Source organism: Microchirus variegatus (genome assembly GCF_963457635.1).
Source record: "Microchirus variegatus genome assembly, chromosome: 6".
NCBI classification, from domain to species: domain Eukaryota; kingdom Metazoa; phylum Chordata; class Actinopteri; order Pleuronectiformes; family Soleidae; genus Microchirus; species Microchirus variegatus.
Window position 1 is genome coordinate 15,176,599 of NC_139807.1, and position 16,104 is coordinate 15,192,702.

The 16,104-nt window shown below is 40.6% G+C and overlaps 3 protein-coding genes across 3 annotated transcripts; 2 read left to right on the plus strand and 1 right to left on the minus strand.

The window, feature by feature from the left end:
* Positions 1-695: 695 nt before the first annotated feature.
* gcna (germ cell nuclear acidic peptidase) lies at positions 696-6,457 on the plus strand (the record flags this gene model as incomplete). The annotated part of the gene is made up of 12 exons (XM_083890795.1): positions 696-788; positions 1,289-1,481; positions 1,564-1,636; positions 1,762-1,811; positions 1,916-1,982; positions 2,073-2,140; positions 2,247-2,660; positions 2,752-2,911; positions 3,057-3,201; positions 4,406-4,541; positions 5,927-6,131; positions 6,226-6,457. The coding sequence occupies 12 exons, from the start codon at positions 696-698 to the stop codon at positions 6,455-6,457; spliced, it is 1,836 nt and encodes a 611-aa protein (XP_083746921.1).
* Positions 6,458-9,051: 2,594 nt separating this feature from the next.
* cetn2 (centrin, EF-hand protein, 2) lies at positions 9,052-10,487 on the minus strand (the record flags this gene model as incomplete). Its single annotated transcript, XM_083890796.1, has 5 exons — positions 9,052-9,141; positions 9,245-9,382; positions 9,894-10,022; positions 10,194-10,358; positions 10,467-10,487. The coding sequence occupies 5 exons, from the start codon at positions 10,485-10,487 to the stop codon at positions 9,052-9,054; spliced, it is 543 nt and encodes a 180-aa protein (XP_083746922.1).
* Positions 10,488-11,867: 1,380 nt separating this feature from the next.
* nsdhl (NAD(P) dependent 3-beta-hydroxysteroid dehydrogenase NSDHL) lies at positions 11,868-16,076 on the plus strand. The gene is made up of 8 exons (XM_083890616.1): positions 11,868-11,915; positions 11,991-12,058; positions 13,163-13,324; positions 13,619-13,765; positions 13,862-13,990; positions 14,630-14,772; positions 15,526-15,628; positions 15,721-16,076. The coding sequence occupies exons 2-8, from the start codon at positions 12,038-12,040 to the stop codon at positions 16,051-16,053; spliced, it is 1,038 nt and encodes a 345-aa protein (XP_083746742.1). The 5' UTR covers positions 11,868-11,915; positions 11,991-12,037; the 3' UTR covers positions 16,054-16,076.
* Positions 16,077-16,104: the final 28 nt, after the last annotated feature.

Genomic DNA, 16,104 nt, shown 5'->3' on the forward strand with positions numbered 1-16,104 from the left:
TAGATAGATAGATATATTTTGACTAGTAAGAATGACGTCACATATATCTGTGATCTATGTCTGTGACTACACTTCGTGCTAGTGGGACTAGCATTAATTAATTAAAATCAGTTAATTAAATATAATTAAAATTTGTTAACATTTAATCGCAAAATTTGACCGTACCGGCTACCGTACACGGAACGTCACGTGTCATTTGAAGCCCGTACCGATTGGTCAAATGTCTCCGTGACAACTTCCGGTTCAATGGAGCACAAGATTTGAATCCCTATCGTCTTCTCTGAGCGACATCTGTTTTAACCGCAAGTGCCGTGTTTACATTGACTACAGACAACCAGCGTTTGGTAACATAACATTTTATCCACCCATCCATATTTTTGTTAATGTATTGGTTTATAAAAGTTATGTGTTTTAGGGAACATTGTATCACGAAACAAGGTGCAAACGATTACATTCGACTGTAGCTATGGCCGCTTTGTCTGTATACAAATACATGCATTTTTTCCCCTCTTTTTCTCTTTAGCTTATTAAATGACCCTGTTAAATATAACAAATATTTATATATATGTGTTAGACGCCCGCGAACTTAACTCTGTTTAACGTGAATCCAATGTTTGATGTGAGTGCTGGACTTTAAATGTTAAATGACAGTGAATGTTGTATGTGCACTGTCCTCGCAGAGGAAAGAGGAAACTATGAATGATGATAACCGCAGGTTATTTGAAAGACTTTCTAAAAAGATGGGGTGGAACGATCAGGAAGGAGGACTGGACAGAGCAGAGAGGAAGGTGTGTTGATTCTTTTCACTGATATATGTACAGACATAGGCACTGTTGGTACTTGGGGAGATTTCTTGTGTTCTGTCTCCAAATTTGCATTGTTTGTTTGCAGTTTACTAATATATTTCAAATACATTTTTTTGTACAAAGCAAATGTTAAATACATTCAATTGGCAATTAAATAAAACTAAACCTTGCCAAATTAGCTTTTGCATACAAAAAAGGCTTAGTGCACTTTGCAGTGTCAACAAGTTTCTGACTGCAAAATCAGAATTAAAAAGAAAAGTTAACCCTTATCACTAAGCAACATTAGGGCTATAAAATACTAAATATTATAGCGTTTCTATTACGTTAACTGCTTTTACTTCTCCCATATATTAAATGGAGCTGAGGGGAAGTGCAACCGTGACATTTGTGACATTCAGACAAAACACTTTTTTTAGCTGCATTCCAGTTTGGTGTTAATAATTTTATCTGTATTGTTTTTTGTCTGTCTTAACTGTTTCTAGTTGATGAGCACAATTGGCAAGACTCGTCATGGTGCGATGAGCGGACATCCATGTGTAGATCGATCAGCTTCGCCGACAACAGTTTGGCTCTCTGACGATGAAGATGAAGCGGAGAAGGAGAACTTTTGCTCCAAGGGCAATGACTACAGAAACAAGTCTTTGATCGAGTCAAGTGACGATGACTTTGACCAATGTGAGTGAGTTAATTTAAATGCAAAATGACGATCGAGCGAGTCTACACACTAACTTGTACATTTTGTCTTTTTATTCTTTAGTTCTCGTGGGAAGGGCGACACCAAGAGCTAAACCTGTTGCACAGAAAACCTGTAGCGCTACAAAGAAGGAATAGTATGGAAATTAAGTTTTACAGGAAGTCTTTTCATGAAGCACATCTTTGTCCTGCTTTACCTTTCTCATGAAAGTTTGGGCTAATGGCAGTATGACTTCTAAACAATTTCCTTCTTTTTTTCCAGTCCAACTGTAGTTGTGGCGAGCTCTGACGATGAAGACAATTTTGAAACATGTAAGTAACCCCTTTCTGTTTCATAATTACTGACAATAAATGAGCCAAACTTTTAACATTGTGGATTATATACTCCCTCCAATTCATCCTCTTCCATGTTTAAGTTCTGCAGAAAGTGAAAACGCCTACCACCAAGCATAATAAAAAACCACAGAGTGAGAGTGAAGACAGGTGAGATTGTGTTGTATTTGTTTCTCATTTTCAAAGTCACTGAAAGCCTGTTTTTGAAAATATGTGATTTACCTCTGTTTTTCTTTAAAGCCTTAAACACTTCATTGTGGATGATTATTCATCAGGTGATGACTTTGTGACACCATTTTCTTTTAAAGGTATGACATTTTAATGCACAATTTGAATGTGGATGTAAAACTTTAAAGAAAAGCAACATTGACCTAAATGTGTTTGATATGGATGTTTGATTGCTCTGTGTTTCAGTGCCAAAGAAAAGCAACACACCAGCATCCAAGCCTCCACGGAGGAGACCACTGTCTCAATTGGAGTCCCCAGTCTTTTTTACTGACAGTGACGATGATTTGTCAGATATTTTGGTCAAGAGCACTTGGAGAACCCGCCACTCCAAACCTCAACCCGCCACAAAATCTAACAGTGATGATGCTCTTCTGTGCCGTAAAGATGAGCATTTGCCGTCACCACCTGTCTGTTCTGTCCAATCTCCATTTCCTTTTCATCCACCAAAAACACCAACAACACTGCCCGAGTGTACTTCTTCAGCATCCTCTAAACTGGACGAATCTGCCAGTTCTGATGAGGAGTTTACATCCTTGCTGGAGAGGCTGAAAATGAAAAACAAACTCGTTGACAGGCCATTCTCACCCAAGAACATCAAAGGTAACCACAAACCAACAAAGCTCTTCATTGTACTTATGAAGCTGATAAATATCTTTAGTTTTGTGTTTGTTTTTCCCTTTTTGAAATCTAGAGAGTAGCAAGAAGCCTCCTGTGTTAATTCCTCCCACAGAGAGACGCCCAACACCAGCCTCTAAATCATTAGGGGAAACACCTCTGAAAACACCAGGGAAATCCACCATTTTGAAACCTACAGTCAGTCAGACAGAACCCAGACACTGTCCAACCAGCAGGTACGAGGGCTTTTCACCAGGTTTTAGGTACAACTTTAAATGTTGAACAAACTCTCAGTGGTTGTAATGATATTTACCTATTTTGTAATGTGGGTTCGGCAATGGTGGTCACTCAGTTTGACATTTGTCTTTCCGTATCTTGTAGGGTAGCACTGTGTAAGACCCCAGGCTGCTTCTTACAGTCACTCTCAAACCCAGGCTCCAGCTCTGTCCAAAATTTTAAGAAGAATAAGGAAAACCTCACTGCTAAACTCTACCAGCTGTACAACACCAGTGTATTCGACAGCAAGGTGGTGACGAATAATACTCTCCCTTGTTGTGTTAATTTTATTCATACAGATGTCTGATTTAAAGCTGCATTTGTTTTGTTGATGTTAATGTTTGTTGATGTTAATGTTGATGGAGAGGGCAAGATGTGTTTATGCTGTCGCACTGAGTTTTCTGAACCGTGGAATTTTGCTTTTGCAATTTTTCATGGGCATTTTTCACTCATTATACAGCGTTCTCGCTTTAATCAGAATCAGAATACTTTATTAATCCCTGCAGGGAAATTGGGTGTGTTACATTTGTTTCTTAAGAATTGATATAACAACAAGATTAAGAAAACACAATATTAGCAGCAGATAAAAATATATACCTTAACATGACATAAGTTTGTTCTTGCAGCCTGTAGACCCAGGTTTGCGACCCTAGTCGAAACAAGGGTCTTTCTCCTTGGAGTTTGCTTGTTCTCCCTGTGTGTGTATGTGTGGGTTTTGTCCGGTTTCCTCCCACAGTCCAAAAACATGATGATTAGGCAAATTGGACACTCTAAATTAACTGTCGGTTTGAGTGTGAGAGTGGATGGTTGTTTGTCTCTATGTGGCCCTATGAGGGACTAGCGACCTGTCCAGGCTGGACCCTGCCTTTCACCCTATGTCAGCTGGGATTAGCAAAGCAGCCCTCATGTGGAGGATAAAGTGGTAGAAGATGGATTAATTAATTATGTATCTTCTTATTACGAGATATGACCTTTAGGTTCTATGACAATAGATGTAACTAAATAATATATGGAATGTGTGACTGTAAAGTATACACAGAAAAACAGTTCATGTGACTTGAATCAAAGTTACTGGTTAAATCGGAAATTATGCTGTCAAACCTACAGGGTTTATAAGAGCAACATTATTTACCTTAGCAGCAGAGACATATTGCGCATGATATATTGTACCAGTGATTTGTTGTGACAGTCGGCTCATTGAGTGAATCCATTCCAGTCTATTGGTCCAGAGCATTTTTGACATCCAGTAGGATGAATGGCAGCAGCAGGAATGATTTGTTTAGATCGGTCCAGTGACTACATCGCTTTACTGAGAAACACAGGGCTTTGTGAAAAGTCTTTTGACAATGGTTTGAATCTAACAGACATTTGTTTAAATGAAGAAATATTGTTTTTGTTATTGCTGTATTATTATGTCTGGTTGCTCGATTGACGTATCCTTTTCGATTTTCCAGTTTCCTGCCGACATGTCAGTGACCTGGAATAAGAAGATGCGGAAAACGGCAGGGTACTGTATCACAGGGCAGGAGCGAGGCAGTGGAAGCCGCTACGCCCGCATAGAACTGTCGGAGAAAGTCTGTGATTCTGCAGGTAATGCTTTAGTAAAGTAACAAAATGTATCTGCTTGATTTTTATATATATACAGTGGGGCAAAAAAGTATTTGGTCAGCCACCGATTGTGCAAGTTCTCCCACTTAAAATGATGACAGAGGTCTGTCATTTTCATCATAGGTACACCTCAACTGTGAGAGACAGAATGTGAAAAGAAAATCCTGGAAATCACATTGTAGGATTTTTAAAGAATTTATTTGTAAATTATGGTGGAAAATAAGTATTTGGTCAATAACAAAAGTTCAACTCAATGCTTTGTAATATAACCTTTGTTGGCAATGACAGAGGTCAAGCATTTGATGTAGGTCTTCAGCAGGTTTGCACTCACTGTAGCTGGTATTTTGGCCCATTCCTCCACGCAGATCTTCTCTAGAGCAGTGATGTTATGGGGCTGTCGGCGGGCAACACAGACTTTAAACTCCCTCCACAGATTTTCTATGGGGTTGAGGTCTGGAGACTGGCTAGGCCACTCCAGGACTTCGACATCCTTCTTACGGAGCATTACGTTGCCCGGGTGGTGTGTTTGAGATCATTGTCATGCTGGAAGACCCATCCCTGTTTCATCTTCAATGCTCTCACTGATGGAAGGAGGTTTTGAATCAAAATCTCACGATGCATGGCCCCATTCTTTCTTTCCTTAACACAGATCAGTCGTCCTGTCCCCTTTGCATTAAAACAGCCCCAAAGCATGATGTTTCCACCCCCATGCTTCACAGTAGGTATAGTGTTCTTGGGATGCAACTCAGCATTCGTCTTCCTCCAAACATGACGAGTTGAGTTTGTACCAAAAAGTTGTGTTTTGGTTTCATCTGACCACATGACATTCTCCCAATCCTCTTGTGGATCATCCATATGCTCTCTGGCAAACTTCAGACGGGCCTGGACATGTACTGGCTTAAGCAGGAGGACACGTCTGGCTCTGCAGGGTTTGATTCCCTGTCGGCGTAGTGTGTTACTGATGGTAACCTTTGTTACTTTGGTCCCAGCCCTCTACAGGTCATTCACCAGGTCCCCCCACGTACTTCTGGGATTTTTGCTCACCGTTCTCATGATCATTTTGACCCCACAGGATGAGATCTTGCGTGGTATTGAGTTGAACTTTTGTTATTGACCAAATACTTATTTTCCACCATAATTTACAAATAAATTCTTTAAAAATCCTACAATGTGATTTCCAGGATTTTTTTTCACATTCTGTCTCTCACATTTGAAGAGAACCTATGATGAAAATGACAGACCTCTGTCATCATTTCAAGTGGGAGAACTTGCACAATCGGTGGCTGACGAAATACTTTTTTGCACCACTGTGTATATATATATTTAAATTTCTACTTTGATTTATTTTGATTGTCCATCCTTCCCAGATCGTCTCAGGGACACACTGATACATGAGATGTGTCACGCTGCAACGTGGCTGATTAATGGTGTCAGGGATGGACATGGACAATTCTGGAAGTTTTATGCTCGCAAGTCCACAGTTGTGCATCCTGAGCTGCCCATGGTCACTCGCTGCCACACTTATGACATCAAGTACAAATTCCAGTATCAGTGCACCCGTTGCCAGAATACGTAAGTCAACCCTCATATGCTCTAAAATAATAATAATACTATTCAACATTTTCCAGGTCACTTTCCACCTAATTCTTGCTGTCATTCTTCACAGTATTGGCCGTCATTCCAAGTCTCTTGACACTGAGAGGTTTGCGTGTGCCCTCTGCAACGGTCGGATCACCCTGCTGACTCCTTCCAAGCCACGCGCCCCCACGCCTTTTGCCAACTTTGTCAAAGAGAACTTCAAGACCACACGACAGGAGCTAGCTGGACAAAGCCACGCAGAAGTGATGCGCAAGCTCAGTGCAGACTTTTCCTCCAAAACTAAACTCAGTCAAAGCTGAGGTGACGTGCATAGAGCTGTGCAATCATGAGAAACCTGTCCAGATTTTCAAATACCTCAGGCAACTAGTCTTACATCAGGGAGCAGCTGTGAATATGAGTACTGTTTCTATTTTTATACTTTGTGTCAGTATGTGAAGATATACTGGATCTGGTGTAACAGGGAAAAAATGAGCCTAGTCATTAGCAAGTTCATGTTTTTGGGTCTTTCTTTATGTAAGTCTGTTTGTGTCTTTCTACTGTGCTGGTGTTGAACAATAACACTCATACTTCCTGTTTTGTATATACGTATGATTTGATATATATGTATGTTTTTAATCTACAAGTATTTGCTGTTCCTGTCTTTAAATGTTATAATAAAGTGTTGTTTTCTATTATTGTACCTTTGCTTCAATCCTGATAACAAAGCTGATTTACTTGGGCGGGGGTTTGTGAAAGTGATTAAACCGACAGCCTCTTCTCCTTGTGTGTAACAGAAAAACAATTGAATCACCAGATCAGATTGAATAGGTGTGATAATGGATTTGCTGTATTAATGGTGAGTACGTCTCATGTTTTCCCTTCTTGACAGCCACTAAAAGTATTTTTTTGTGTTATCGTTTAGCTACCTACCTTCTCACAACTTTTGTGATTTGTGTTTTCTCAGGAAACCAAATAAGAGTGGCTGATCAAATTGAGCTTTCTACCATGGACACCTACTGCAGTGTGACATTGATAAAGACTGAGACACAGGTAATCATCCTCTACTGCCTAATGGAGATGGTCAGCATGTGTGAGCGTTACTATATTTTACTTAACTATTTACCTGATAAATTCATGGTAACAAAAAAGTGCTACTAGGTAAGAAAGTAAATGCAATGAAACTATGGCCAACATACCGGGCATTTACCTGGTAACTATATAGTAAATTATAGTGTGTTATTGGGTAATTACTGCTGGTAATAAGAAGGTAATTACAATGAAACTATGGCCAAAATGTTGGGTATTTACCTGGTAGCTGTATGGTAAATTTTATTATATTGGGTTATAAGCTGGTAATAAGCAGATAGCTACAGTCCCCAAATTACTAGCTATTTACCCAGTGAATATATGGTAACATAAGTGTGTTACTAGGTATTAGACTGTGATAAGAAGGTAAGAACAATGAAACCAACACCGTTTTTGTCCCGCTGCCCACCACAGCACCCTCACCGACGTGGAGTAATTACCCAGTATTTTGGCCATGGTTTCATCGTTCTTACCTTCTTATTACCAGCAGTAATTACCCAATAACACACTATAATTTACTGTATAGTTACCAGGTAAATGCTCAGTATTTTGTCCATAGTTTCATTGTATTTACTTTCTTATTACCATTGGTAATTACCTAGTAGCACTTTTGTGCTACCATGAATTTACCAGGTAAATACTTGGCAATTAGGGGACTGTAAAAGAAACCATTATCCATCTAAAACATGCAGGACGGTGGCTCCCCAGGACCAGGAGCTATAGATACTGGGTGTAACATGTATAATTGCAACAAAATAAAAATAGCTCAGTTTTTGTTAGTCTGAGAATGAGTCTTTAAATGTACTTAAGGCAAGCGTTGCCTTGCTTTGTAGAGGCTGCCATTCTTCTTCTGGTCAACTGGGATTGGCTCCAGCTCCAGACTTGAGGCTCCCTAAAGCTAATTCTATTCTATTGAATTATAAATGCATCATTAAGCTCATAATGATTAATAAAAATAAAAAAAAGACAGGACTAGCTTTAGTATATTTAATTTGTCTCACAAAGATAAATATGTTGTATATCTGCTCCATAATTCACCGTACAAAACTGCCAAGAACACCGAAGAGTAAATGTACACAACAGAAAGTTAAACACGAGATGCTACAAGGAAAAACACATCCAACAATTAGCCGATGAGACGTGTGGGGGAAGGTGTGCAGGTCAGAGAGGTTTGGGCAGCTTCCCTGATTGTGATCGCCCCCCTAAAAGAGGCACAGGCACAAATCTGCAGCCAGCGCTGGGGTGAGACACCATTCCCCCGATCATCAGCGCTTACCTCACAGCTTAACATTGAAAGAAGAAGAAACATAGTATAATTCAAGCACCTATAGATGGCTAAATCTTCAAAATGTACAAACTGTATTGTAAATCAAAGCTCTGCAATGTACTGTGTCACTGTATGGAGGCAGGCACTAAGAACCAATATTCTACATATTTTATTTATGACTCTATTAACAGCATTTAATTTAAATCAATGGACAATGATTGGGATATTATTTGATGTGTGCAACATGTAAACCTCTTTGTATGGCACGACATAATAACAATAATGATGAGGGAAGGTTTGAGATAGAACTTTTGCATGATCTCTTCGTGTGTGTGTAATGATAGTAAATGGATGTTTGCCCTGCGATGTCCAGAGTGAACCCGACTTTCCCCTACGTCAACTGGGATTGGCTCCGGCTCCCCGTGATCCTCGCGTGGAGGACAAAGCAGGAGGAAATGAGTGAATGAACTACATCTATACATAAGAGCAGCATTACATGTAAAACCACCACTTTGACTCTTTGATACTGCATCACCGACCAGAACACCATGACTTGTTTCTTCAGTACAGACAGGTTTTCTTCATAATGCGCAGAAACTCCTGCTGGTTGACTTCTCCGTCTCCGTCCCGGTCTGCTTCATCGATCATTTCCTTCACAAACGCAGCATCAGAGGTGTGTTGACATTATTAAACAACTACAGTCTATGATGAGATGTGAAAACAACGAGCCTGTGCTGTGCGATTACATATTTACCTGCAGCTCTTCATCTGTCAGGTTCTCTCCAAGCTCTTTGGCCACTCTCTTCAGATTCCTGAAGGAGATCTTTCCGGTCTCATCATCGTCAAACAGCCGGAAAGCTTTTAGGATTTCCTCTTTGGAGTCTTTCTCTGCCTGAAGGGACAGCAAATGGAGAGCTGTTTTACCCAAAAAACACTACCTTAGTAAGGCTGACTAATGGTGGTTGCAGGAACACTGTTAAAGTTTGAACGCAATGAGAGCCGAGTGTGAAACATTCAGTAGGGCAGAAATTGGCAGAAATGCGTAAGTGTGTAATCACTTAAAAATAAAGCCACTTGATTTTCATGGCCTTAAAATAAGCCTTTTATATGTCTGGAGGCTGCCATCTTGCGTCACCATGTTTCTGCGGCAGCCTGAATCGACAAACTAGCCAGCAAGTTTCATTACACTCTGCTGTTTCACCATTAGATAAAATAGACTAGAAAAGAATAGAACTTAATTGTCCAACAAGGTGGAAATTTGCCTTTGGCAATAAAATCATAAAATCATAAAGGGAGACATACAGGAAGTCATAACAACAATAAAACAAGATAAGAGGTAGTCATAAAAACATGAAATAGGAGACAAATAAGAGATGTCACTAATTCTCACACACAATCCATACCATTTTCTGTGTCATGACACTGAGGAAGTCAGTGAAGGAGATCTTCCCTGTGCCATCTTTATCCACTTCACCAATCATCTTCTTGATCTCCTCTTTCTTTGGTTCAAACCCCAGAGCTCTCATCGCAACCTGGTACACACACACACACACACACACACACACACACACACACACACACACACACACACACACACACACACACACACACACACACACACACACACACACAGACAGACAGAGGAAAGTGTTAGTTAGTTTCTCCAACACCTGTTGATTGATTGACCGATTGATTGTGTTTACCTTGAGCTCTTTGACATCAATGTATCCAGAACCGTCTGTGTCAAACAGCTCGAATGCCTCCCTGATCTCCTGCTTCTGCTCCTCGGTCAGCTCTGGTTTGGGGGCAGTCTTCTTGCGAGGAGGGGGCACTGGACCCTGCAGGGATGGTCTCTTGGCACTGGTTGCCTGTTGGGGTAATAATAAATATAATAATGATGCAAAAGCACATCCTTGTTTACACCAAAATTATTTATATATAGGTGTATTATTGGATTAGTTTCCCCACCTACAAACCAGAATTATGTAAATATCCATAACCTATAACAACACATTAATAAAGGTTTAGGCTATAATGACAGTACAAGACATTTTGACTCACCATTAGTGACTGTTTGTTTGATTGACTAAAATGACAGAGACCTGCAAATCTACTGAGCAATCAATGTTTTCCTCAGGGCGAAGAAGAATCCTCCCTCTCATTCAGGGAGGAAGAGGAGAGACAGAAACGACCTCCGCGTCACACCAGTGACACAAATTAACCCTTTAACAGCGCTAAATGTTCGATAATCTCTTATTCTTTAAAACATAACCCTGCTTTTTTTTAATTTACCGGAAACAGCAAAATAAATGCAGAGGAAATAACAGCCTGTAGCGACCACCATGCACAGATTCAGCTAGCTGCTGTTGGTGATGGAGCCTGGGGTGTGTTTCATTTGTTCATCCCAATGTGTCTGAAGACGTTCTGTCACCGCTCGTGTGTTCACACAGGGCGAGGCGGACACGAGCCGGGGTTGAAATGAAACGCACCAGTCGGGCAAAAAGATGATTGGTTGCTGAAAATCACGGGGGCGAAAAGACACGATCATAAAAAAATGCAGAGAATTCAGAAAATATGAATTTAAAAGCTCCTGAATTTCACACAGGGTTCATATACATTACTGTAGAGTAGATTGTGGGGAATGAGGAAGTTTGTGACAAAATATATGGATTAAATAGTGCAAACACTTTACTTAAGTAACGACAGCAACACTAATGTGTATTCATGTGTCACCGTAATGTAAAGTATGCGTATATACAATAATACATAATTATTAATATAATACAGATACTATTAGATAACATTTTATAGCCACTACATTTCTGATAAGTTAATATAATATAGATCATTATTTACATGCCATCTGTGAATAGTCATCTATAGTTCTAAAAACAACAATTAATATAATTAATAATAATTAATTAATAATTCAGCTGTGAATATCGAATATAATATAATATAATAAAATATAATTACCCTCATGTGGAGGATAAAGCAGTGATGGATGGATGGATGTATGGAAATTGTACATTTTCAGTTGTTCAATTAAGTACAAAAAATATAGCCCTTTAATATAACTAAACAGCCATATTACATCTTACTGTGTGACCAGAACAAGAAAAAAACACGATATTAGAGAAGAAAAGTGAACTGAAACTAGAAATCAATCACATTAATGTTGACGGTCATTCGGGGGGCGTGGTCTCTGAGGTGGGCGGATGATAAAACATGTTCTCGACCCTGATTGGCTTGAATTGTGGCGTTCTTTGACGTACTCTGTATGTGATTGGCCGTCCGCTGAAGCCATGTTTGTGCTGAGCGTCAGCTCCGCCAATGACAGAGCTGCTCTCACTCAGCTGATTCACGCTGTACACGGTTGGTCTTGGTACAGCAGGACGGTTGTAAGCGGTACCGACTGAGCACAGGTAACAAGTTTAACTGACTACTGAGTTTTCCTCTGTACACTTTAAGTTATTAATGATACTTTTCTTCACATACAGCTGCTGTCTTTGTAAGGTTTTCACCTCAGTGCCTTATCACAGTCGTCATGGCCACACGTCTCAGGCCGGTGAGTGTCCAGTTTTTTTAAGTGCTGTCATTTACCTTGATTTAAAGCTGCAGTGCGTAACTTTTGGTGGATTTTTATTGACATTTTCATTCTTCCTCTGTTCGCAAACTGTGTACATTTGTAGGCCCTTTATCTAAAAACGGGCTCTATATATTTATACTTAATTTTTTTATGTTTTATCTCCACTGCATACTTCCGTACGTCATTTGTGTTTTGGAGGTTTACACAATACTTCCTCTTGAGGGCAGTGACGAGCACCAAGTCACAGGCAGCAATGAACATAGCGACCATGAAAAGGGATTATTACCTCCACCAAGGTGGTCATGTTTTTGCCGGAGTTTGTTTGTTTATCTGTCTGTCTGTCTGTCTGTTTGTTAGTTAGCAACAAAATTTGAAAAGTCACGGACGTATTTGGATGACATTTTCGCAATGTCCGCAATGGGACCAGGAACAAGTGATTAAATTGTGTGTGTGATCCGTAGACACTATCACTGGTTACAACGCTCGCTGTCTGACCATAACATGATCACTGGTTACAACAATGGCAGGGTGTATATTGTTTGACGAGGCCAAGGTGCCTTGGTGGAGGTCTGCGCTCTCCGAGTGCTTTTCTAGTTTTTAATGTGCTTAATAGAAATAGAATAAAATGCAAGCGGATTTGGTATTGGTGACCACTTCATGTAAGCTGTCCCATTAATAGGGAATATTACTCTGATGAGAGAGATTGATGGCAGTGTTTTCAGTGTTTTTGTATGTCACACTGTGACCTTTGACAACTTGCTCTGCTGGATAGCCCCTCGAATAAAACCACAGTGTCTGGCAGTCATCTCTGTCTTTTGCACAAACTATAAATGGGCCTTAACACTGTTAGGCCTGAGTGAGAGTGGCATTTGTGTGTATACAGCAGCAGAGCAGGGGCAACAAGGGTTTACGCTGTCTAACTGCTGAACAACTAGGTTTTTTGAGCAGTAGAATTTCAGTAGAATCCATTCACAGTCGGCACATTTTGCTAGTTTTGTGTTGCTGTTGTCCCGTCTGGGTTACACACTACAGTTTTCAATGTATTAAAAACACTTATATAATCCATATGTTGTCCTGATGCAGGGTAATAAGCGGTGTGCAGTCATCGGCGGCTCTGGCTTCCTGGGCAGACACCTGGTGGAGAAGCTGTTGGAGCGAGGCTACTCTGTGTCAGTGTTTGACATCCATCAGAGCTACGAGCTGCCTGGGGTCACATTTCATCAGGGAGACCTCTGCAACAAACAGGTGAGGGCGGATACTGTAGGTCTTATGAGTTTCAACCTGGTACCTTACCTTTTATTGATTATTTTCCACCTCACTCCTGCGTAAATCAAAAATGACAGGTGGGAGAACTGGAACGCGGCAGAGAAAATGTGTTGTAGAGGCCCAACTGAAGAAATAGCTAAAATTCTTACAGCCATTTTAAGAGTTTAAAGAGTTTAGTGAAGTTTTCATTTAACCCAATGCTCTCACCCTAACTCTTATTCATCTTCAGCTGCAGCTGTGATGGTAACTGGTCTCTTTGTTGTTCTGGTGCAGACTCTCTTGCCAGCGCTGAAGGACGTGTCCCTGGTATTCCACTGTGCTTCTCCAGCTCCTGGCAGTGATAACCGTGCATTGTTTGAGAAAGTCAACATCCAGGGCACACGCACTGTTATTCAGGCCTGCAAAGAAGCTCAAGTACAGGTGAGGCAGCTACAGGATCAGAGACAAGCCTTTTTCTTTTTACATTTAAGTCTGAAAGGAGCCACTTAAGTGTTTTACCTGTTTGCTTTTTGGCAGAAATTGGTCCTGACGAGCAGTGCCAGTGTAGTGTTTGAAGGCACAGACATTAAGAATGGACGTGAGGACCTACCATATGCGAAGAAGCCCATCGACTACTACACAGAGACCAAGATTGAACAGGAGAAGGTAGGAGAGGAATGAGTTCAATTTAAGTTTCATCATCGGCCACATCTACAGAGAAACCCAATAATCAGACAGTTTACTTTATTCTGAAAATTGCATTTTTCAGATGATTGTTTTCAAAGGAACATTGCATTTGTATTCCTGTTTACGTGTTATAGAGCACAATCTAATTATGATTGCATCTACATTGCGTCCACTCCTGTGAAAAACTCCACTGAACACACAATAACCAGGTTAGGATTTATACGTGTCTACATATTGCTGCTAAGACTGGAGTAATACCTTAATCTTTATTTATGGCAGTATTTGGCAATTATTTTGGAAAGTCATGTTATGTGACAAAAACGTTCCAACTTCTCATGTTTCGTGAGGGGAAAAAACGATATTGACTGAATTAATCAGTGATTGAGAATTTTTGTCAGATACATGTTTTTTATAATAATTAGATTAATAATTAGACAACAATATGATATTGAGCCGCAGAAGTGATTTCATCTTATCTAGACTTCCTCTAATTGCATGTCATCTTCTCCACGCTCTTCACATATCAGTCACATCTAAGTCAAGTGAAGGAGGCAAACATCCAGAGCCACGTTGATTAAAGTCAACAGTTAATATGTCATCTAATGTTCTTTGTTACAGTTGGTCCTCGCAGCTTGTGACAAAGAGAACGGTTTCTTCACAGTCGCCATCCGCCCTCATGGCATCTTTGGCCCTCGGGACCCACAGCTGGTTCCTATCCTGGTGGACACGGCTCGCAGGGGCAAGATGAAGTTCAAAATTGGGTATGCTTTTGGGGGTCAGGTTAATCACCAGTAATTTACACCAGTGCCGTTTCATCCATCAATGAATTCTATAGAATGTCATTGAGTTTTTTTTTTTTTCTTCCAACTTGAAGGTTGCATGTTTTATCCCACATGTACATGCCGACGTGTCATGTGCCAGACAGTTAACCTGCTGCTCCACATAGCTTCTGACAGCTATGTACCCAGTGTGTGAATAGGTATGACAGATGTGTGATAGAAAAAACACTAAATGTAGAATGTTTAAGTGACGGGGTGTGTATGGGTGAATAACAAAACTGTGTAAAGTACTTTGAGTCGTCATCAAGACGAAAAAAATCGCTTTATAAATACACACCATTTACGTCTAAACCCATTTATCACTAGCCTTTCTTCTTTGGAAAGTTTGATGTTGAAGTAGAATAGGTCTTCAGCTCTCAAAAAATGTTACCAACGTGTTGAGAGACAGTTGTTTGTTGTTTTTGGACACTCTGTTCTAGGGCTGGATATTGGACTTTAATACTTTGGCATGGGTATCAAACTTATGTATAAAAATTGTGAGAGCAGAAAGTTGCACTGTGTTTGACTGCAAGAACATAAGCGGACCAGCTTCCACTAAAGAATTTTAAAGTCATTTATTTTCTCAAAACAGATTCCATAAATTGGTGTTGAAAAAAGTATGTTTTTCCAGGGATCAAAGTGCAGATAATGATACTTACTCTATATTCAGTGGTGTTTCTCTATATTTCTCCACAGCGATGGGACCAACCTGGTGGATTTCACTTTCGTGGAGAACGTCGTTCATGGACACATCCTGGCTGCTGAACACCTGAGGTCAGACTCGCCTATATGTGGAAAGGTGAGCAAACAGGAACGTTTTTATCCAACCGGCATACATCTCTGTGCCGTCCTCGCAAGATTAAATATTTGGTCTTTTATCCTCTGCTTCAGCCATACCACATCACTAATGACGAGCCAGTGAGATTCTGGGACTTCATGTCCGACGTGCTGGTCGGACTGGGATACGCTGCTCCGCGCTACCACCTGCCCTACACCTTTGTGTACGGACTGGCCCTCCTCCTCTGGCTGCTGGCTCTGATCTTGCGTCCACTAGTGTCATTCAAACCCACATTTACCCCAATGAGAGTGGCTCTGGCTGGAACCCACCACTACTACAGCTGTGAGCGTGCTAAGCAGGACATGAGCTACAAACCGGTCGTCAGCCTGAAGGACGGCATCGCCCGCACCGTGCAGAGCTACCCTCACCTCAGACAAGGGGCCTGATGTGAGGATGGAGATGAAGACTGTCGAGATGTGTAATTCTCTGAATGTTAG